General features: G+C 52.8%; 1 protein-coding gene across 1 annotated transcript in view; it reads left to right on the top strand.

Annotated features, from left to right (window-relative positions):
• Positions 1–1,651: 1,651 nt before the first annotated feature.
• ASTN2 (astrotactin 2) overlaps positions 1,652–20,569 on the top strand; it is a 330,328-nt gene continuing 311,410 nt past the window's right edge. The window contains exon 1 of the mRNA XM_057405885.1: positions 1,652–1,985. Coding sequence (XP_057261868.1) covers positions 1,652–1,985 — 334 coding nt within the window. The remainder of the gene's footprint in view (positions 1,986–20,569) is intronic.

Genomic DNA, 20,569 nt, shown 5'->3' with positions numbered 1-20,569 from the left:
CAGGCACACTGCCTTCTAGTGTGTCATTCTGCATATCTATGCAGCAGAGCTGCCTTGCTTTTTCCATAGACTCCCAGCCTGGTTTTGGCTGGAAGGGACCTTAAAGCTCATCCAGCTCCAACCCCTGCCATGGGCAGGGACACCTTCCACTAGAGCAGCTTGCTCCAAGCCCCTGTGTCCAACCTGGCCTTGAACACTGCCAGGGATGGGGCAGCCACAGCTTCTCTGGGCACCCTGTGCCAGCGCCTCATCTTTTGCCTAGATGAAGTTCTGAAACTAGGGAAAGAAAATCAGCACATGTGCTGATAATGCGTGGAAATCAGTGCCTGCACTGACAGCTGCTAAGTCTAAAATCCATCCTTTCCCACTTTTTGTGCTATTAGTTTTCCCATCCAACAGCTGACACTTAGGACTGCATTTCTGTTTGATTTTTCTATTTCCAACATGCCTGGAAACATCTTCCCTCCCAGTTAGGCAGAGCTAGGGCCCCACGTTAGATGTTTTATAACTCGTTGCCTCTTTGCTGGTGGGGGCACTTTGTCCATATTCCCAGCTGGAAGCAGGCACCAACACTCCTGCACCAGGGTGTTAACTCTTGTCAAGGCTGTGAGCTGGAGCCGGGACTGACGCTGGGAGCACAGCTCAGGGTGTTTGCTGCATTTCACCTTCTTTGTCATTCTGCCCTTGCTGTGGTTTTATCGTTTGATAACCTGTGTATCTCAAAGCTGTTTTGCCTCAATAGGCGTGTGATGAATGGCTCCTAATTAGCTTGTGGCAATAACACAAGCCTGAGCGTTGAGCGTTCATTGTTTGGGGTTTGACATCTTCTTTCACATGTACCTCCACAAATGAAACCAGGTAGTTCAGCAGGCAATAGGAAACTGTTGTTTTGAGTCGTTGACTCATAACTACCGTAGGCTGCCTCCTCACTGTTAGTCATGCCCAGCTGCAGGCATGGTCTTGTGGGGCTTAGGTTGACCGTGTCCATGTAGCCTGCAGGGACTGGGTTTGCCTCCTAAAGAATCCTCATCATTCCAGCTTGGAAGGGCCATTTGGCTCTGTGGTGGCTTAAGGCAGAGCCTGAGCTAAAATCAGGGTGGTGGAGCTCGCCTGGTTTGTCTTTAAGCACCAACTTCAGCCCTCATGTGACACTGGGGGATGGATGGATATAGGAACTTGATCAGATCTCAGCCTCATTTACCCCTCTAGCTCCCGTTTAACCACTTTCTCTTGAAGACCAGGTCAAAATACTCGTTGCTGTAAGCCACCACCTTGTGTGCTCCAGGCTTGTGGCTGCCAACCATCTCCTAGCGCCCTGCGCTCGGGAGGTGCCTGTTCCCTTGGGAAAGGGCAGTAACTAGTTAAAGCTTAGAGGAGGCACCTCTCAGTGCTGCCTGCGAGGGTCAGCCCGCGGGTGCCTGGCGGTGGGATAGGCAGGGAAAAGGCTGGATTCGCTGAGCAGCGAAGGAGGGAAGAGGCACGGGGGGCACCGCGGGGCTCAGCGGCGCCGGGTCCGCGTCCGGGGAGCGGCGGCGGGGCGGAGCGGGAGGCGGAGCGGAGCCGGGCGGCGGCGGCGGGCTGGGGCGGCTCAGTGCGCCCGGCTCCGCTCGCCTCCCCTCGCCGCGGCTCTAGCGCCTGGCTCCGGCCCGGCATGGCCGCCCCGCACCGCCTCGCCGCCGCACCGCTGGTACTGCTGCTGCTGCCGGTGCTGATGCGCGGCGGGCCCGGAGCGGCGGCGGCGGCGGCGGCAGCGTCGTCGCGGGAGCCCCCCGGTCCCTGCCGTGTGAAGACGGTCACGGTGTCCACGCTGCCGGTGCTCCGTGAGAACGATATCAGCTGGAGCGGGGCCCCGCCGCCCGCTGCCGCCGCCGCTGCTGCTGCCGCCGCCGATTCCCGCCTGCTGCTCTTCGTCCGCAGCGAGCTGCCCGGCCGCGTCGCTGTGCAGGATGACCTGGACAACACCGAGCTGCCCTTCTTCACCCTCGGTAGGCACCCAAGTCCCGCACCGTCCCGACAGTGTGTTCCCTATCCCGATGGTTCCCCCCCACCCCATCCCGCACCGTCACCGGTACCGGAGCATCCCCGGGCGGGCAGCCGGCTCCGAGCTGTACAGTGGGGTTTCTGTTCCCCATCTCCTCACCGCCGGCAGCCTGCTGGGGGTTTGGAGCTCTGTAACCCTGCCCTTGCTGCACCCGGGTTGGTTTGGGGTTTATTTCCTGCTGGGGAGGGATTTTTTAGCAGGGCCTTAGGGCTGCTGCCTCCCGAGAGCCCTGGGAGTCAAGCATCTCGCTCAGGGTGTAAAGTGATGGGTGCTGCCTCTGGGGCTCCAACTTGGACGCGTAGCTCTGCAGGAGGTACCCCGAGCTTGGGAGGACGGCAGAGGCTGGTTTTTATCAACCAGAGCCTGATTTTATAAACGCTTTCGTCTCGGTTCTCGGAGCTGGCTCTTGCTTCACGCACAACTCCAGCGCCTGGGTCTGTAGCGAACGCCTGCAGACTTTCCTCCTATTTCAGCTTTTGTGGCGAGGGGGATGGGACTAGGAATAATTCTGGTGTCGTACTTTCATCTTGACGTCGGATCCTGGTGTCTCGACCTGGTGCCCGAGCTGCTGCGTGGCACTTTCAGCCTTTTCCAAACCTGAATCAGGCTGGGGACCCTCCAAGGGAACGGTGCGGAGTGCTGTATGGACAGGGTGCTGTTTACTCTGCCAGGTCACCGAAGGTTTTGTCTCGTTTATCCGCGCTTCCTTGCTTTGTGGTGTCTGAAGCAGGGATAACTGGGGTACCTGCTTAAGTTTGGGTCTGAGATACTGCTGGACACCTCAGGGTTGTGCTTTCCAGGGCATCACCCTGCGTGCATCTGTGTGTTGAGGTGTGCCCCTGCTCCCTTCCCATACCTTGCGGAGGTAAACAGCTTTACACTGGGTGCAATGTGCCAGGGCAGGGAAATGACTCTTAGTGCCTCCCAGTCGTGTTGTTTTACCCTCTGTGAAGCTTTCTTGTATCAAGCACCTATAATACATAAGTTGACGGTGCTCCTTGGGTTCTGGCTTTGCAGTGTGGCTTCTTTAGACATGGTTGGTCAACTGCAAAAACCCCATACAAACCAGTCAATTCTAAGGCATAAAAAGTGAAGCATCAGGTTTGGTGCAGTAGGGATGACTTTTACTTTCCAGTGATTAAAAGTAACAGGAAGTTTCATGGTTCAAGGAGTTGAGTTTTCAGATGAGGGTAGGGTTTCTTCAGGGACAGGGTGTGAATGGCGTGCAGAAGGCAAAGGAACCCCTCTGCGTGTAGCTTAGTTAACAGCTCGAGTTGGAGGAGAGAAATCAGTCTTGATAGATCAGAGACATGAGCTTCTGTAGCAAATCCTACTTCTGTGAGTGACTGCCAGTAAAAGGACCGCGTCTTGGTCTAAAATATTCCCTTTTGCTTGCCTGGCATATTGGTTGTGTGCATACTCTTGAATATGCAGCATGTCTTGTGCCAAACTATGGCTTTTTTGCTGCCCTTTCATGACGAAAAGACCCCAAACGTCCCCTCCTGTTTCCCTGAGCCCACAGGCATCAGGCAGATTGGAAGATAAATGGAAGCTTTGCCCATGGTGGGATGGCTTCATCACAGTCCTGAAATTAATCAGCACGTTGCCTCCAGAGAAGCTACAACACTTGTCCTTCCCCAAGGTCTAGCTCATGAATTGCTGTGGATGCTCTGATATTTCAAATCTGTTGCATTTCTTCCCATCTCCTGGTGTGGCAACTGAGGCTGCCTCGCTGTTAACTCTTTTCTGGGTGAGTGCTTTGGAGGATTGCTGCTTTCGAAGGCAGGAGGAAGGCTGGAGTTTGCTGTAGCGGTTTCTAACCCCTGCATCCTTTCTAAATTCAGCAGCAGCTGGGAGCCCGAGGGCTGCTGCCACCTTGTAATGGGGCTCTGGGAGGTGAAAATCACTTTACATGTGGGAGGCTGAATGTCTTTGGAGTGACTTGGGGCAGGGTTTGTTTTAAGCAGGGGCTTCTCTTTGTCGGAATCTTCCATTGTTACCTGATTTCTGATGCTTATATGTGTTTACGAGTGTTGCTGAATGTTCAGTGTCTGTCAGGGCCTGAGTTTAGGAAGAGCTGATGTCCTGCTGATTGCAATGTCTTGAGGGCTCCTAAATGTCTGCGAGTGCAGGCTCTTGCTGCTAGCACGGACCCTGTTCTGGCCTCTTGGGGGCGAGGGGTGAGGATGGGGTAGGAGGAGCTCCTACAGCTGCCCTGGATGGCATCTTGGAGGGACTTTAGAAAGAAAAGCATAAAGGAGGCAGAGCTGGTGCTGATGAAGTAGACTCTGAAGTGAAATAAGTTGAGAATAAATCGAGGCCACCCTATTCTGCAGGGCTCAGAAGTCTTTCCAGGCCAGGAAGCACAAAATAAAGCCTTGCCTTGCTGGGTGGTGATGAGGTGGTTTAAGCGATGAGCTGTGTTTAAGCCAGGTGCTCTATAGTTCTGGGCCTGCTCAGCAAGTCTTGGCTTAGTAAATCCCCTGGTGCTGGGGTGGTTCTCATGCATCTCATCCCTCCCTTAACACAAAGGATCTGTAGCTAAAGGCTGGCAGGTGCCAGAGCTGTGTCTGCAGCAGTGTGAAACTTGGAGTCATGAAATCGTGTAGGTTGGAAAAGATCATCGAGTCCAACTGGAAAGCGAACACTGCCAAGTCCTTCACTGAACCATGTCCCTGAGTGCCACATCTGCTGCTGGTTCTTGTTAAGGACAGACCAGGTTAAAGCAGGCTGGGGAGCTGGATGCTCTGAGTCGGTTGCTGATGCACATGCCCTGTGTCCTTCTTAAAGGATTCCTCTAGGGAGGAAGCAACTTTCTCTGTACCCTGGCAATATGAGTCCATTCGCCTCAGTGTAAGCACACAGTGAGGGAGCTTCCAGGGTTGCATCCCTACCTGGTCTGCAGGAGCCACTGCGTGAGTGGGGTGAAAGGAGAAAGGCAACACTAGGACATCCGAAAGCAGCCAGCCCCTGGCCCCATGGCACACTTGGAGCAGCATCCCTTTGCTCACCCTTGTGAGCCGTGGGTCCTGGCAAGCATGTGGAAAGCGTGCGGGAGCCCACTAGGGGGTGGTGGGAGCCTGGAGATGCTCCACCAGCAGCATCTGCTCTGCCGGGAGCCCTCCCTGCCTGCACCCCCCCTGCACACAGCCTCCTGCAAGCAGACGGGGGGCCCAGGAGGGAATGGCTTCATCCTCCCCTAACAGAGGTGGAAAACTTTGTTTCCTTGTTGCATCCTTCCCGGATGCATGGACCTGCTGCTTACGCGGCTCGGGGCAGCGCGGGTTTGCTCCCCGTGCCTTCTTCACTGGGGTGTTTCTCTGTTTCCTACGCCTGGGTTTATTTTTGCTCCCTTGCGTTGGAGGCAAGAAGGATGTTTCTCCCCCTACCCCCAGTTCCCTTGCTATAAAATCACCCAGCACAACACAGTGGTGGCAGGAAATGACAAATGTAACTTTGCCACTGGTGTGTTATGAATCGCTCTGCATCCCCTTTCCTGAAAAAGCATCCTGCCCTTTCCTTAACCTTGGATGCAACTGATGCTTTGTGGCCTTTTTTTTTCCCCTCCTCTAATTCTTCTAGTGTTACACTGGCAAATGGTGCAGCCTATCATTGACTTTATTCTTGTACAATGAGGTCTCTCTAAGGTATGTATCTTGATTTAGTCAGCAGCCATGTGTTCTGTACAATAGCTGCTCCACCAGCAGCGTAGCCTGCCTTAAGTGCAATTCAGGGAATGAAGCAGTTAGCTTCCGAGCTAATTTAGATGAGCTCTGTTTATGTGTGAGCAGATATATATAGAGGAGAGAGAGGGAAAGAGGCAGACGAATTTTCACCACTGCTCTTACCCGGTAGTAGCTTGCATAAGAACAGTTTACTACACACTTCTCATAAATGGCTTTAATGGATGCTGTGTGACAGGCAGCTGCAGTGCTACCAGGTGCTTTGTTTCGGTGGTTGTCAGTAAAGGGGCTTGTGCATCTTCATTACTGGTGTCCCAGCGTGGCCCCTGATGATGGTTAACCCCCACCTCCCGAAGCCACACAGCTCCTCTGCAGTTCGCTGCCACTTTTCTCTTTCTTAACTTTTCCCAAAGCCATCTTGTAACCTAAACTTCTCCCCCTCTTTAGGGCATTTAAACAAGAGGAAGCCCTTAGTTCCCTGTGGATTGAGTTTACTGTGTTGTCTGAAAGCACTCGAGCAGGGTTCTGCCACCCTGTGGGGTGGAGAGGCAGAGGGGTCACCTGGGTGCGCGTGATGCTTTTAATGCCACTATTCAGAAGCATCCTCCTCTGGCTGGAGGTGGTCCATGAGGTGTGGAGCAGCATCATGTGGGTAGTGGAGAGGGAGCGTGGCTGGTTTGAGACTCCCCTCATCAGGGCATGACATCTGAAAACTGGGGTGTTTCTGCAGAGAGAAGCCAATGAGCAGAGTTTGGTTTCAACATCTCCCTTTTCTATTAACTGCCTCCTGCTAGACTTGAAGGGCTGATCCAGCCAGAGGTTTAGTCAATCAATCAGGTGTTGGGTTATTATTATTTTTCTTTTCCTGGTTGTTTCCAAGGTATTCCAAAGGGGAAAGAGTTGCATCTCCCACCAGGCAAGCATAGAGAGACCAAAAAACTCAACAAGGTGGTACAGTGAAGATGAGGTGCTCCTTGGGATAGGGACTGGGGGGGGGATGTAGCCCTGACAGCAGGGGCTGCTTCCCTTCCCCTTCATGTCCATCCACATCTGCTCATGGCTGTGGGGTCTGGGCCAGGGCCCAGAGGAGGGTGTAGAAAGAGGGAAAGCCTTCTGGTAGTAGTTTCCTCCCCTCCGTCTATGAAGCTATGTGATGGCTTGTATATTCCAGGCTGTTGGGTTCTTGTAGTTGGGAAGGGAAGGAAGGAGAGCCCAGCTTGGGGTGAGGATGTGCCGGTGATGTGGGTCCTGCTGTTGTTGCAGGAGAGGTGAGCTCTGTAGGAGAGAGCTGTAGGCACAAAATGCCCATGAAAATGGGTCAGTCCTCATTTCCGTCCTCAAAGACAAGGTTGAACGCGGCTTGTCCAGCACAGCGGGATGTGGATTTGCAGGGATTTTGCTTTGTCTTTGGCGTTTCCTGGGGTGAAAATCCCAGTTAAAGCTGGGAATCTGAGTGAGTGGCAGGCTGCACGCGGGGAGCTGCTGCTTTCCATGAGTACCCGTGTTGACCAGCTAGTGGCAACAGAAGATTAACTATAGAGAGAGGAGCCCGTTACTGCAGCTGAACTGTCAGGCTGGAGTAGCGGGAGGAGGCTGCAGCTGGGGATCCCTCTGTTCCCCGTTTCCTCCTGTGTGATGGCAGTGGGTTTTCCATGGTGTTGCTGTGTCAGGGGCTCTCATTGCCCTTCTGCTGGGACAAAAAAATGTGCTGTTCTCCACGATGAAGTGAGGAGCTTGCGCTTGCATAGGGAGGTGAGTGACCGAGTGCCACCACGCACATGGACATCACCTCCAAAGCGTGCTGCCTTTCCCTTCCCAAGTCCTTAAAGCGTGAATCCAGCAGTGTGATGGACGAGCCTTTGTGCTGCCTTGCTGATGTGTGGGGTTGGCTGGCTGTGAAATGGGGCTGAGCCCTTGGGCTTTCCTGGTGCAACAAGAGTTCAGGTGTGGGACAGGAAGCGAATGGATTGGTGCCACTTGTGGGAACAACGAGGTATAGAACTTGCACTACCTCGACACATATGTTAGCAGTTGCAGGTGGCTTGAGAAACACCTACCTTCACACCAAAATGCCTTACAGAGCGTGGTTGGAGAGTGGAAGGAGAAGGGATGAAAATAGAAATGCCTTGATTGAAGCCTTTCATCGTCTGCGTGTCAGGAGTGTCCTCCTCCAGCTGTAACCATCTGAAATAAGGAATGATGAGCCTCAGCCAGTCATCCCAGTCTTGCCCTGTCACTATGTGTGGGGTGGGTGACAGAATGGAGCAGAAATGATTCTTGTGCACAACCAGCTTAAGAAATGGTGCCACTTAAAAGAATTGAATGCTTGTGCTGCTGCTTGGGTCTCCGCTAATGCAGTTAAGGTTTCTAGTGTCCAGACAGTATGGAGACACTTAATGGTATTGAAGATGCAGAATGGCATGTGGAGGGGATGAGCAGTGATCGCTGCCGCAGTGCACTGACTGGGTGAGGCTTTCTGGTTGTCTCCTGGGGAAAAATAATCACAGAGTAAATGATTTTGGCCCATTGATCCCTTTGGGCATCTTCCCTGTGCGCCATGCGAGAAGCGCTGCTTTTGAACGCATCCAGCCTGCTTATCCCACTGTGGTCCAGGGAGGAAGGAGGGATTCCTTGCAGGGGGCTGGGTTGTGACTGCCTAAGAGAAGATAAGGCAGATAAGACTTGGAGCCACTGTGTGGAAGACAGAAGTACCAGAGTTCCCCTCTGTTTCTCATTATCTGTTCCCCACTGGTCTTGCACTCTCCCTTTGCGCTTTTACCTCTCCCTGCTCCGGGCAAGACAAAGTCTGGATGAAACCACAACTGGGTTTGAAAGCAGCAGTGAAAGGGGAGAAATTTTCCATTAGCAGCATCAGCAGTAAAAGGGATTTTTCCCCAGTCACCTGGTAACTGCTGTATTTAGGGAGATTACTGAGCTGGTGGTGTTGCTCCCAGGCATATGCATGGGAGTGATCCTGTGAAGAGGGGAAGCGAGGGGCAGGGCGCAGGCAGGGAGGTGAGCTGGTGAAGGTTAGTGGTGCATCTCTGCAGGGAGAGGAGAGCTGCTGTGCTGGAGAGGGGACCCGCTGGGCCTAGCACCTCGCACACACCATCATCTGCTCTTCCAGGGCACGGGAGTGAGACAGCAATTGCAAGGCAGAAATTGCGTGGCTGCACTTGCCCATCCTTCAGTGACAGAAGGGATGCCAGGCTCCAGCTGCCTTTGGGGATGGGCTGGTTGTTTGGTACCTTTCATCCTCCAGGTCTGATCAGATATACTGATGCAGGGGCCCTGGCTGCAAAGACCTTATGGATTAACTGGGGGTGTGAAGCCCATAACCCTGCAACTGCGTAACGGGGTGCAGGAGCCCCAGGTTTGCTCTCAGCCCTGCTGCTGGCCGTGAGCATCCTCACCGTAACTCAGCTTTGCCCGTATCTCTGGGGCTTTGGTTCTTTTTCCTTTTCCCCTCCCTTCCATCTCTCCATAGGGCAATAGGGTGGCTTTTCCTGTGCTGGATCCTTGCATGCCCTGGGCTCCCTGGCCACCCCAAGCACTCACGTAACAGAGCTGGCATTGCAGTGTGCCTGCGGCTGCCGCAGTCACGGCTGTGTCTGTCCCAAGGCTGTTCACAGCCCATAGCCTTCCCTTGCTGCTCTTTCTGGTTTTCCAGCAATTGGCGTTCCAGGGAGTGCAGCACATCCCTAAAATATGGGATCAAGTGACAGCAAATAGGAGTTGGCAACAGCATAGGAAATGATTTTCTTTTGCCTCTAGCCAAGTGCTCGGTAGCATCAGCTTCTCGATGCTCCTGTGTCAGCAGGATGGCAAACACAGGAGGGCAATTTGTGTGCTGGAGCAGGGCTGGAACAGAGCATGTTCTCTGCAGCCCAGGACCTGATGCTGTTCTACCATGGAGCACCAGGTCTCTGTGTGAGGCTGAAAAGCCTCTCTGCTCACACGTGCCGTCTTGCTATTGCTTCTGCTGCTCTGATGGGAGCTGGGGTAGAATTTGATGGCCCTGGCCTAACCAACACTCATGCACTGAGTGAGATCTGCTCTCTGGGGCAGTTTCCCACTCAGATGGGCTTCCCTAAGTGAAAGGGCTCCAGATGCTCCCAGTTGTTCCCACCTTGGTCTCAGTTACTCAGCACTGCCTTGCACAGGCTGCTCTGTGTGGTTGGAGGGAGGTGGAAAACCCCCTCACCTTGGCTTGCTGCCTCTGAGCAGTCACCTCTGTGGTGGGTTCAGCATTGGAGGTGGCCCTGGAGAGCTTTGGGGCTTGTTAGGACATCCTGAGATGTCCCTTTCCCTTCAACCCCCATCACACTTCTTTCTTGTCCTTTGTATCTCTCATCTGTTTAAGTTAGAGAGGTTTAAACTCTTTTCCTGCCCCGTGACATGCCCAGGGGATTCTTTTCAGGCCTCTCTGAGTCTTGTTGGCATCCTTGTTCCTCTGTCTCTGATGTCCTGAGGAAATCTGGACAGAGCGAGGTGCCCAAGAAGAGCGAGATGTAGGGAAGGTGGTCCAAAAGGTGGATGCACCTTCCCCTTCCTCTCTTCTGTGTCATCCACACCAGGCTGGGGCTGTTGCTGCTCCAGGCTCTGGTGTGGTCTGGGATCCTCCAGCCCCAGGGCCACCCGCTGAATGTGGCAAACACCTCCCATCATCTTCTGTCTGGAGGAGGTGCTCAGGGTGGGCAGCTCGGGGTCTCGCAGGGGATGCTGGCAGTGGGTACCACTTAAGGTAGGCTTAACTCATGGGCCCTATGGGGATGGATGGCCTTTGGGACTGGAGGCTGGGCTATAGGTCTGGCTGGAGAGGAGGGATGCTGCAGAGGAGCTGATCGTAGCAGTGGCATTTTGGGGACCTGATGGGTGTCTTTGGGAGTGAGATATGGCGAAAACCCATTGAGCAGTGATGACATTAGCTTTATCTGTGCAGGCAGGTCCTTTCCTGCTGTTGCTGGAAGGGTGCTGCCTGCTCCTCTACCACATTCACATTGGGGCTTCAGCATTTTTCATCCCCTGCGGAGCAGGAGGAGGGCTGCAGGGCTGCATTCGTCACCTGAAGAGCCCCTGGGCTTCAGCTGAACTTTGTGTTCTAGCAATAAAACCATGCGAGGAAATGTGTGCTGTAACAAAGCCCATGGATATAATACATCCGTATCATACTGTACCTTTCATCTTGAAGGATTCCCAAGGAGCTTTACAAACTCGGTGTGCTGCAGCCTGCCAGGGTGACTGAATGTTATCAGGAAAGGCTGCAGTCTAATCTCTGCAGTAGCATGTGTGTCTCCCCCCTGCTTCCCCTGCAAGGGGGGACTTTATGAAGCCTGATCCTGGACTAGGGCTGTGCCAGGTGTTTTCTTCTAAGCCTGAGTTTCTCAGGAGGAAAAGGAAAACCGTGTAGCTGTTATGCAAAGAAATATTCTTCCTGGGGCAGTGGGAGGGAATTACTTTCACGCAGCTTCAACAGCTTTGGCTCTTTGGCAGAAGAAGCATTTGCAGGGGAATGTGCCCCCTGTGCAGCCCCAGGAATAGGGATGATAAAGTTGGAGTGCTTGGGAAATGGCTCCTGAGCATCAGCAGGGTGGCAGAGTTCAGCTGATGGGCATGGGGCAAGTCTGTTGTCACCCCATATCCCTTTCTGTCCCCATCGTGTCCATGTCCTACAGCCTTTGGCAGCATCTGGGCTGATGCTGGGAGCTCAGCAGGGCCACGCAGCCCTTTGCCTCGGTCATTCCTGGTGGTGTCCAGCTCCAACTGGGTTTATTTTCATCTGCTCTTGGCTTACCTGGAGCTGTGGGAGCAGTGGGAGGTGTTGGAAGCTGCCATCGATGCTGGCAGAGCCTTAAAATCAAGACTGGAAGTGGGATAAGGGGCACTAAACGAAGCTGTCATCAGAGGCATATGCTTGAAAAGCGGAGGTTAGCTGGAGTCTATTTTTGTTTGGAGTGGTACACACTTAGCCTGTTTTGTTTAGCAGTTTGTTTATGGGATGTATTTTCCCACCCTGTGTAGCTCCTCAAATGTATGCTATAAACAAACTGTAAAATCAGAAGCAGCCGTTACGTGTTCCCATTAAGAACATCCTGGTGCACAGGGGATGCAGGATGTGGGGTGACCACAGGGCTGAGGTGCCTGCCAGGCTGGGGTCCTCGAGTATGAAGGGGATAAGGTGTGTGAGGGAGGTTATTTTGTCACGTTTGAGTATGGGAATTGCTGTGGGCACCCTGGGATGGAGAAGGGGCACCCTAAAAGCACACCAGCTTTTGCATCCATTTACTCTGGCATTGGAGGCTCCAAGCCTTCTCATGCTCTGCCCTGAGCTTTAGCTTTGCCTCCTTCCCTTAGCCCCATTGAGATGATTCCTAAGGCCACTAGGAATGGGATGTGGTGTTGCCAGCCTATTTCATGGATCCTGGATAATAATGCCTTCGTTATTGATTGAATATCAGAAAGGTAATGGAGTTTTATGGTCGTTCTTACTGTTGTTGCTGCAGTTTTGTGCCTTGTCCTGGATCAGCAGCCACATCAGCCTGGCTTTATTTTGTCTGAGCATGATCAGAGGGGCTAGGAGTATATTTAATGATATAGCACCAGCCTTGCCTTTTAACACAGCTCCAGAAACCGGAGCTTCTGGAAGACACGAACTCCATTGCATTGCTTCACATCTTATCCCGTCCAGCACCGGCTTCCTCCTTCCTTTACTCTCCCAGGCCAGCAGCACAGTTGCCCTCACCATGCTCCTTGCCTCCTGCTGCCTCGGAGGAGGAAATCCATTCTCCAGTGCTCCTGGAGGGAGGTTGGGGCCGCTGCCTGTAGGGGCTGCTCGTAGCCAGCGCGGGGTCTTGCTGGAGCAGTGGTTTGCAAGAGATGCTGCTCCTTGTACCCGATGTGATTCTGCTTTAGTCGCAACCGCCGTTGCTCCTAGGCTGACAAGCTGTTCCTTACCACGCCATGGCCCAGTGTGTGGGACCAGAGCTGGGATGTGGGCAGAATGCTGCATGGGCTGGAGGTGTGGGAATGCTTCTCTTCCTGTCCCTCCGAGTGCGTGCGCTGGCCAAAGCTGTGCGTGCTGGGGGAGGTTTTCTCCGCTGCCTGGGCTTGCTTTAAACACTGTTGTAAAACCTTTTCCCTCCTTGCTGATGAGGGGTTTTACAGCGTGTTGCAATGAGCCTCTTAAAGGCAAAACAGGAGGAGAAAATCCTGTTTGCAGCACTCCTCCCACCTGGGCTGTGCTGGGGTGAGATACTGGGGGGTTGTAGTGGATGCTGAGGAAAAGCTGAGCCTTGTGAGAGCCTTCCCTTTCATAGAATCGGCTAGGTTGGAAAAGACCTTTAAGACCATCAAGTCCTTTGGCATCTCCTGGCTGTATGTCCTCCCTAAACCCATGTTCCCTGCTGCTTTGCAGGCTTCTCGCCTGGTTTGGGATATGAAACTGGTATTTTAGTACACCTGGGCCTCCAGAGTCTCTCTCCAGCAGGAATGATGCAAACTTGTCCATGGATGCTTGGTCCGCAACTCTGTGGACACTTCCTTGGGAATGGTGTCCCAAATCTCCTTGTATTCTGCATGTTCTCCCTTGCAGGGAGCTGATGTGGGCCAGCAGCTCCCTATCCCCACCCATGGAGTGGGTTAAGGGAGGAAGGTGATGTTATTGCTGCCGTAGCTCGAAAGGCAAGGGTTTGCCGTGGATGTGGGGCTGTGGTTTTTAATCACTGCTTGTTCTGATCATCTCTGTACAAAACTGCTCTGAAGGCACCTCAGGGCAAACCAGCAGGAGTTAATATTCTCCTCCTTTTGCTGTTGCTGGGTGGAGGGAGAATTTAGATTCAAGGAAAGCTGTTATTTGTAGTGGTGCTTCTCGCCTCGGCTCTGGCAGCTGCAGGGCAGGTGAGACCTGGGCGAGAGCAGAGGTGCTCTGGGCCTGGCTGGGGAGCACACTACAGCTTTAATTTGGCTGGTAATGGCCATGCAGCGTTTGCTCTGCCTGCTCCCTGCTCCCGTTCTTCCAACTCTATGCAAATGTGTGCAGCAGTCTGGGAGCTGCCCAGGGAGATTCTTATTCCTGGCATGAACTAGGTTAGAGGGAAAGGTTGGGCGAGGAGAATCAGAGAATGGTTTGTGTTGGAAGGGACCTTAAAGCTCATCCAGCTCCAACCCCTGCCACGGGCAGGGACACCTTCCACTAGAGCAGCTTGCTCCAAGCCCCTGTGTCCAACCTGGCCTTGAACACTGCCAGGGATGGGGCAGCCACAGCTTCTCTGGGCACCCTGTGCCAGCGCCTCAGCACCCTCACAGGGAAGAACTTCTTCACTATATCTAACATATATAACTGTAGAATGGTGTCCTGATGGGTGCTAAGATCCGTCCTGTCTCACAGCTTCTGCTGTTGTGGCCAGCACAAGGTGAGGAATATGGCTTGGGTCCCTTGAGCCATCTCATGGAGGTTTGCTCCTGCATTCCCACAGGATGCTTGGTTGCACATAGCTGCAATCAGCATCAGTGCGTTCTGACCGAGCTGGAAGGGTCCCAGCAGAGGCTCCCAAGGGGCTCCTGCATCCCCATAACATTGGCCTCTTTAGGAAGTCTCCTCTGCTGCTGGGGATGCTGTGTTGTGTGGTGCGCAGGGAAGAGGGAGGTTTCTCTTTGAGGTCTCAGGGACATGGTAGTACTGACCAGGGGCTGGCACAGAGGGGAGGGATGCTTCTGTTAATTAGCACTAGATGAAAGGAAAACTTGTCTTTATTCAAGAAAGCAGCTTGTTCCAGTTTCATTGCAGCCCTTAGTTCTGAGCTTAAAAGTTCAGCGTATGTGTGAACATTAAGTTTGGGAAGTTGTTTTGAAGCCAATCTCGCAGCATTGTTATGAAGATGCTGAAGGGGAGTCGTGACACTGTTTTGAAGATTAAAGTGATTTTACCACCTTAAATAGACACATTCTGTTAGAAGAAGAAGAAAAGAATAATAAAGTTTGCATGAAAGGCAGCTCTCAACAGGACTTTCCCTGGCCAGAATCAAACGTGGCCATCCCTGAGGGCTGGGGAAGGCACTTTGAGGTGCTGCTGGCTTTGGCTGTCATGTAGGTGATGCTGTGTCCAGCATAGAAACATAGTATGGTTTGGGTTGGAAAGGACCTTAAGATCATCCAGTTCCAACCCCCTGCCATGGGCTGGGACACCTCACAGTAGACCTCATGTCACCCAAGGCTCTGCATAACATGCAGCAGCTTTCTCACGGGTGACTGTCTCCCACATCCCAACGTTGCGTCTCGCTGGATCAAGCTGTGGTCCCTCAGCCCAACCTTGCTTTTGTTGCCTCCTGAGTAGCCCTTGCACCCCATGAAGCTGCAGTGCACCAGAAGGTGTGCTGGGTGGCTGGTGGGGCTGTGCTAAGCTGGCTGCCTCCATCTCCTCTCAGCCAGGATGGCAAGCATCACATTGGGTGCTCACCACCCACCTTGTCTTGGGGTTTTCCCTTCCATGATCACCTAAATGCCCCAGCTTGCAGTGGTGGGAGGTTTTATTCCCGCTGAGCTCTGGTTTCCATTTCACGCTCTCAGATACCCAGGAGAAAAGCAATGTCTGAGGGGGCTGTGCGAGTTACAGGGCCACGAGCCCTGGTCTGCTGCAGAAGAGCTGTCAGGCAGTTCCTTTGGTAGAAAATAGACACCCAAAATTCCTCTTCCACCCCCAGCTTTGTCTCCCTGCCAGCCCTGGATTCCACATTTATTTAAGGGTCTCTTCTCTTTGGGCTCGGGTAGGTGGGGAGCATGTATTTTTTGCCATGTGAGTCTGACAAGCCCTTGGGGAGGATGAGTGGGAGTCTTGAAGTGTTAGGGAGGAACTTGGCGACTGCTCCAGCTCCAGGGATCTCTTTGCATTTTTGGCTGCATCTGCTTCTTTATCCTGCTGCTCTTCAACTTCTCTGATCAGCACAGGCACTCCCAGCAGTGCTACCATCCAGGAACAACGCTGCTCCCCTTCCTTGAAGGCCAGGCCACAGGGAAGGGATGGGGTTTATGGCTTCTCCAAAGGGTCCGACCGCTGGATGGGACAGCCCTGGGTTCCTGGGGCCCAGCTCCCCAAAATCTGAGTGTTAGCTATGGATGCAGATGGGCTTACTCTACCTACATCATGGAAGAGGGTGGGCAGGAAGGTGCTCAGAGCAGGCTGCATAAAGGGGCACCATATGGGGGATGTAAGTGCCGTGCTCTGGTGTTTCCCAAAGGAAGGAGAGGCTCTCCCAAGCTGTTTTGAGGTGGTGTGTTTCTTGTTGCCTCTTGTTCCATGCTCCCCGCTTGGTTCCTGGCCTTGTGTATGGGATTCGGGATCTGGTTTGAGGAGGTGCGAACATCTCTTGGCTGTGGTGGAGGGAAGAGCTTCCCTCCGTGATCTTTGCAGTTAAAGGAAGCACACACGAGCGTGTGGATTCATCTGGTGGAGAACACAGCCATTTGAGTTGTTCTGGGATTCCTGGCTTTGCTCTTTACTTGTGGAATGACCTTGACTGAGTGAGCACGCTTCTCTGTACATCTTCCTTACACACTGTTCGCAAGAGCCTGGAGAGGCTCCCTGTTTGCATTATCAAGGTGGTGTGAAATTCCTGTGTGGAAATGGGAGGGAGGGGCAGACCCTCTCTGCTCCTTCCCTGATACCCTGCCGGTGGGCTGATGGTGCAGAGAAAGGAGACCAGTGGGAGCACAGAGCCAGAAATGGAACAGACCCGGATCTGCTTCTCTCCATCTGGAATAGCAGCTGCCCCATGCACTTCTATAGCTGACAGCTCATCCCACGGCTGGGCAGCGGCAGGGCAGGATGCTGCTGTCGAAGTCTGATGGCTGTAATGTGTTTTCCTCTTAGGAGTTGGGGTTTTCTTTCTGCTTTAGGGTACTAAAAATGATCCGCACGCTTGAAAGTTCCCCTGCTCTCCCCCACGTGCGCAAGCATCTCCTGATCTCTATGAGAGTGACAGCTTCTCTAATTAGACAGCCGAGGAGGTAACCTTGGCAACCCCACGCTGATGCTGGGGACCATCTCCAGCTGCCCTTGGAGATGATGTGTCTGGTGTTCAAATGGCCTCTCATGAGGACAGGAGAGCTTGGGCTGCCTGCATGCCAGAGCTCCCTCACTGGCACCGTATCATAGAATCATGGCATGGTTTGGGTTGGAAGGGACCTTAAAGCTCATCCAGTTCTAATCCCCTGTCACGGGCAGGGATACCGTCCATTAAACCAGGTTCCGTGTGCCTGGTGTTGTCTGCCATGCAAAGCAAGAGCTGGCACAGAAGGAGGCACCTATGTCCCATTGCTGCTTGCTCTGTTCTCACTGATGCCCTGGCTGCGTGTGCTGCCAGCCACAGCTCTGGGGAGAAGGGCTCTGGTGTCTGAGCAGTACAGGAAGGGAATTGGTGGAGAAAGAGGTGCTGAGCCTGCTTCCTCACCAGTGATGCCTGCGCTGCAGTGAGTGGGGCTTGGAGCTGCATCAAGGGAAGCTCCAGAGATGCAGGAGAGCAGGATCCTGCACTCCAGGACCACAGCGTTTGGCTCGTCCATCTGCTTAGGTTGCAGGCAGTGGGAGCTGATAACCCAGCAGCAGAACAGCACTGGCTGGGGTTTGAAGGGTGGTTGTGAGCACAGCAGGGTCTGTGTGCTGCAAAGGGACCAGTGGTGTCCTGTGCGTTGGGAGCTGAGAGCCTGCCTGTGCCACAGCATCCCCGTCCCCTCCATCCTTCCCCATCCTCCCCGCCTGGGCTGATGTGATGACTGCAGCACAGACCATTCCCTTAAAATCCAAATGCACCTCCTGCCCTGTGGGCTGGAAGTGGCCTTGGCTACTCGAAACACTGCTCAGGAAGACTTTTTTATAGCAGCTGGGAGCGAGCCAGGGCAAAAATGAGCTGGGGCCGCTGAAGGGAGATAAGCTGAGACGTAAACTGTGATTTTCTGCCCTGTGAGCCCTATGCATGGATTTCATCTTTTAATGGAAGTGCAGTAAATAAAAGCCATTTTCACAATAAGCCGAGCAACAGGTCAGAAGCGTCTGAGCCACTGAAATTGATAGAAGTGAGCTAAGCGTAACAAATCTCCCAAAATTGCACCAGACTCCACTTGTATCGAGTCCCTTCCTGCATCTCACCAATTATAGCAAGCAGCAATTATTTCTGAGCCAGAGCTTTCTCTGAATACAACCTCAGTCAAACTGCAGATGCTTTATCTTCTGTTCAAATAGATTTGTACCGGAGGAAAAAACCCCAGTGGGAAGAAATCCCATTTGAAGGGGCTTTCCCTTGCTGTGTTTGCAGAGGCAGCAGATGCTGGACACGCACGGAGGCGTCAATTTGACCATTGCATAGTTTGCTGGCTCTGGCTGAGAGGGGGATTCAGGGAGTTGTCAAAGATGTTCCCTTCTGAATATCACTTGTGTCTTTGTTAGGATGAAGCAGGGGGTGAGGATGTGCTGGCCCCAGCTGCTTTGGTTCCTGCTCGCTGCTGGGATGCTCCAGTTGACGGGGCCCCTGTGGAGTATTGACTTTCTCCCTCTTCCAGTTAGATCCAGTAAGTGGCTGTCTCTTCCCAGTCCCCACCACAGAGCTCTGTGCTGGTACCCAGCGATGCTTCTGGGGTGTAAAGCAGACTCAAGTCCATGCTCAGGCTAAATGCTGATGCTTCTGTCCCATATAACTTCTGTGTTGTTTCTAGAAGCATCCATGCTGCAGAGCCTGGGGGATGCACCTGCAGTGAGGATTAATGTGTGGGGTGAAATTCCTCATCTCTGCACTGGTTTGTCTGATTTGAGGGGGTTAGCTGGGAGTTTATTTGCAAGGGCTTTAAAGAGATGTTCATTTTATACATGGAGATGTGGCATTGCTGGTTTTACCTGCTTAGGCAACAGTCTAGAGTCAAATAGCCTGGTCTTCACTGTTCCTTCTGGCCTCATGGTGCGTGAGCAAGATGTCCCTGGTGCCATACAGAACACAGGGCTCATGGAGGGATGCAGGCTGTGCAGGTGGCTGTCAGTATGTACCATCACTTCTTGGCCAAGTGGCTGCGCAGAGGCATGAGCCATCTCAACCCCAGTGTTTTTCTGTACACAGGAATGAAGTGCATTGCTTGGGATTTGTTGGAAGAGTGCTCCTACTGTTAAATGCCGTTAGAGATGCTGACAAAGAAGTGCCACGAGCTAGCGGGTGTATGAAGCTCAACTGGCTTTCTGATTGATGCCATTAGTAATCCCTACTGCATACCCCCTGGGAAGCTGGACACTTTCTGTCTCTGGGTTTCTCCCCAAGTTTTGGTTGAACAGCTTCTCCGTAGGTATACAGAGGCTGCTAATGTGGCACCCTCCTGGGTCCCTGAGAAACGCGGCAGGATCTTCAATTGCCCAAGGACTGATTTGTCTCTCATGGTGTCGTTAGTGAAGTGCATCACTCCCGGTGTTTTGCAACGCTGGGAAGCCTGTGGGATGGGACAGGGAGGCTGCATTGCCTGGCACGGCCCTGGGGCTGGATAAGGCTTTCCTAGAACGGGCAAGATGGGAAATCGCCAACAGGGAGTGATGAGTGTTGTTCAGTGATGCGTCCTCATGCCATGGGGGAGCAGAGTGTGATTGATTTACTCTGTGTTGGCTTTGAATGAACAAAACTATTGGTTCTATATTTATTGTTTCTTATTTTACCTTAGCCTTGGGAATTACATCCTCCCTCCCCCCCCCGCCCCCATGGTTGTTAATGAAAAGCACTGAACCAGCTTCCCTTCAATTTCATTTGCTTGCATGAGCTGGCAGGCCCCTCCAAACACCTTCCCAAAATGCATCATAGAATGGTTTGTGTTGAAGGGACCTTACAGCTCCTCCAGCTCCAACCCCTGCCACAGGCAGGGACACCTTCCACTAGAGCAGCTTGCTCCAAGCCCCTGTGTCCAACCTGCCCTTGAACACTGCCAGGGATGGGGCAGCCACAGCTTCTCTGGGCACCCTGTGCCAGCGCCTCAGCACCCTCACAGAGAAGAGCTTCTGCCCAAGAGCTCATCTCAGTCTCCCCTCTGGCAGGTTAAAGCCATTCCCCTTGGCCTGTCCCCCAGGGCTGCTCTCAGTCCAGCCTGTGCCCAGCCTGTGTTTGTGCTGGGGATTGCCCCAACCCATCTCGCACTTGATCCTCCAGGCAAATCCACCAAAATACAGAATCAGTGTGGTTAATTCATGCATCCACCTGCCTCTGGTGTGCACAACATGTTTGTTTACTCACCTAACCAGAATTTCATCCTCATCTCCCATTGTGTGCAATGAATCCAACCGGGATGCTCGGCCCTCATAGCCGCAACCCCCCAAGATCCTCAGCAAACTGCGACTTGCTCTCTGCATCTTGCAGCATTTCCATAATGCAATTAGCTCCCATCCTCCTCTTTTCAATTGGGAACCACTCTCTGTTTCCTTTTGCTTCACCAGCTGTAATCCCTGCCTGGCTCTGCCCCTTACTGGGCAGCCATTTACTTGCCTTAATCTTTTCTGAAGCACTTTTATCATAAGCTCTTTGAAAATCCTCTGAAATTAGACCCTTTAAATCACCTTCATCTATTTTAAAGGCTTTCTTTTGCAGATAATACTGCCAGGTTACTTAGCATGCCTCTTTTCCACCATCCCTTAAGGAAGTTGCGTTGCCTTGACCTATTGAGATTATACTTTCCTGGCTTCTATATTGGCTGACCCGTTAATTAGACTCTGAGTGAAGTTCCTACTCTCCTGCAGGTTGGTATTTAGCTCTGTGGTCCTGCAGCCTTGGTCTTTTGCTTTTTAAATACGAAATAATTGTGCTAAATTACACTGGAGCTGTTTTTGCATGGAGTT

The sequence above is a fragment of the Pezoporus wallicus genome, unplaced genomic scaffold, assembly GCF_028554395.1.
Source record: "Pezoporus wallicus isolate ANWC-B61680 ecotype Strahan unplaced genomic scaffold, APGP_CSIRO_Pwel_v1 contig_4684, whole genome shotgun sequence".
NCBI lineage: Eukaryota > Metazoa > Chordata > Aves > Psittaciformes > Psittacidae > Pezoporus > Pezoporus wallicus.
This window is presented reverse-complemented; position numbering and strand designations above follow the sequence as displayed.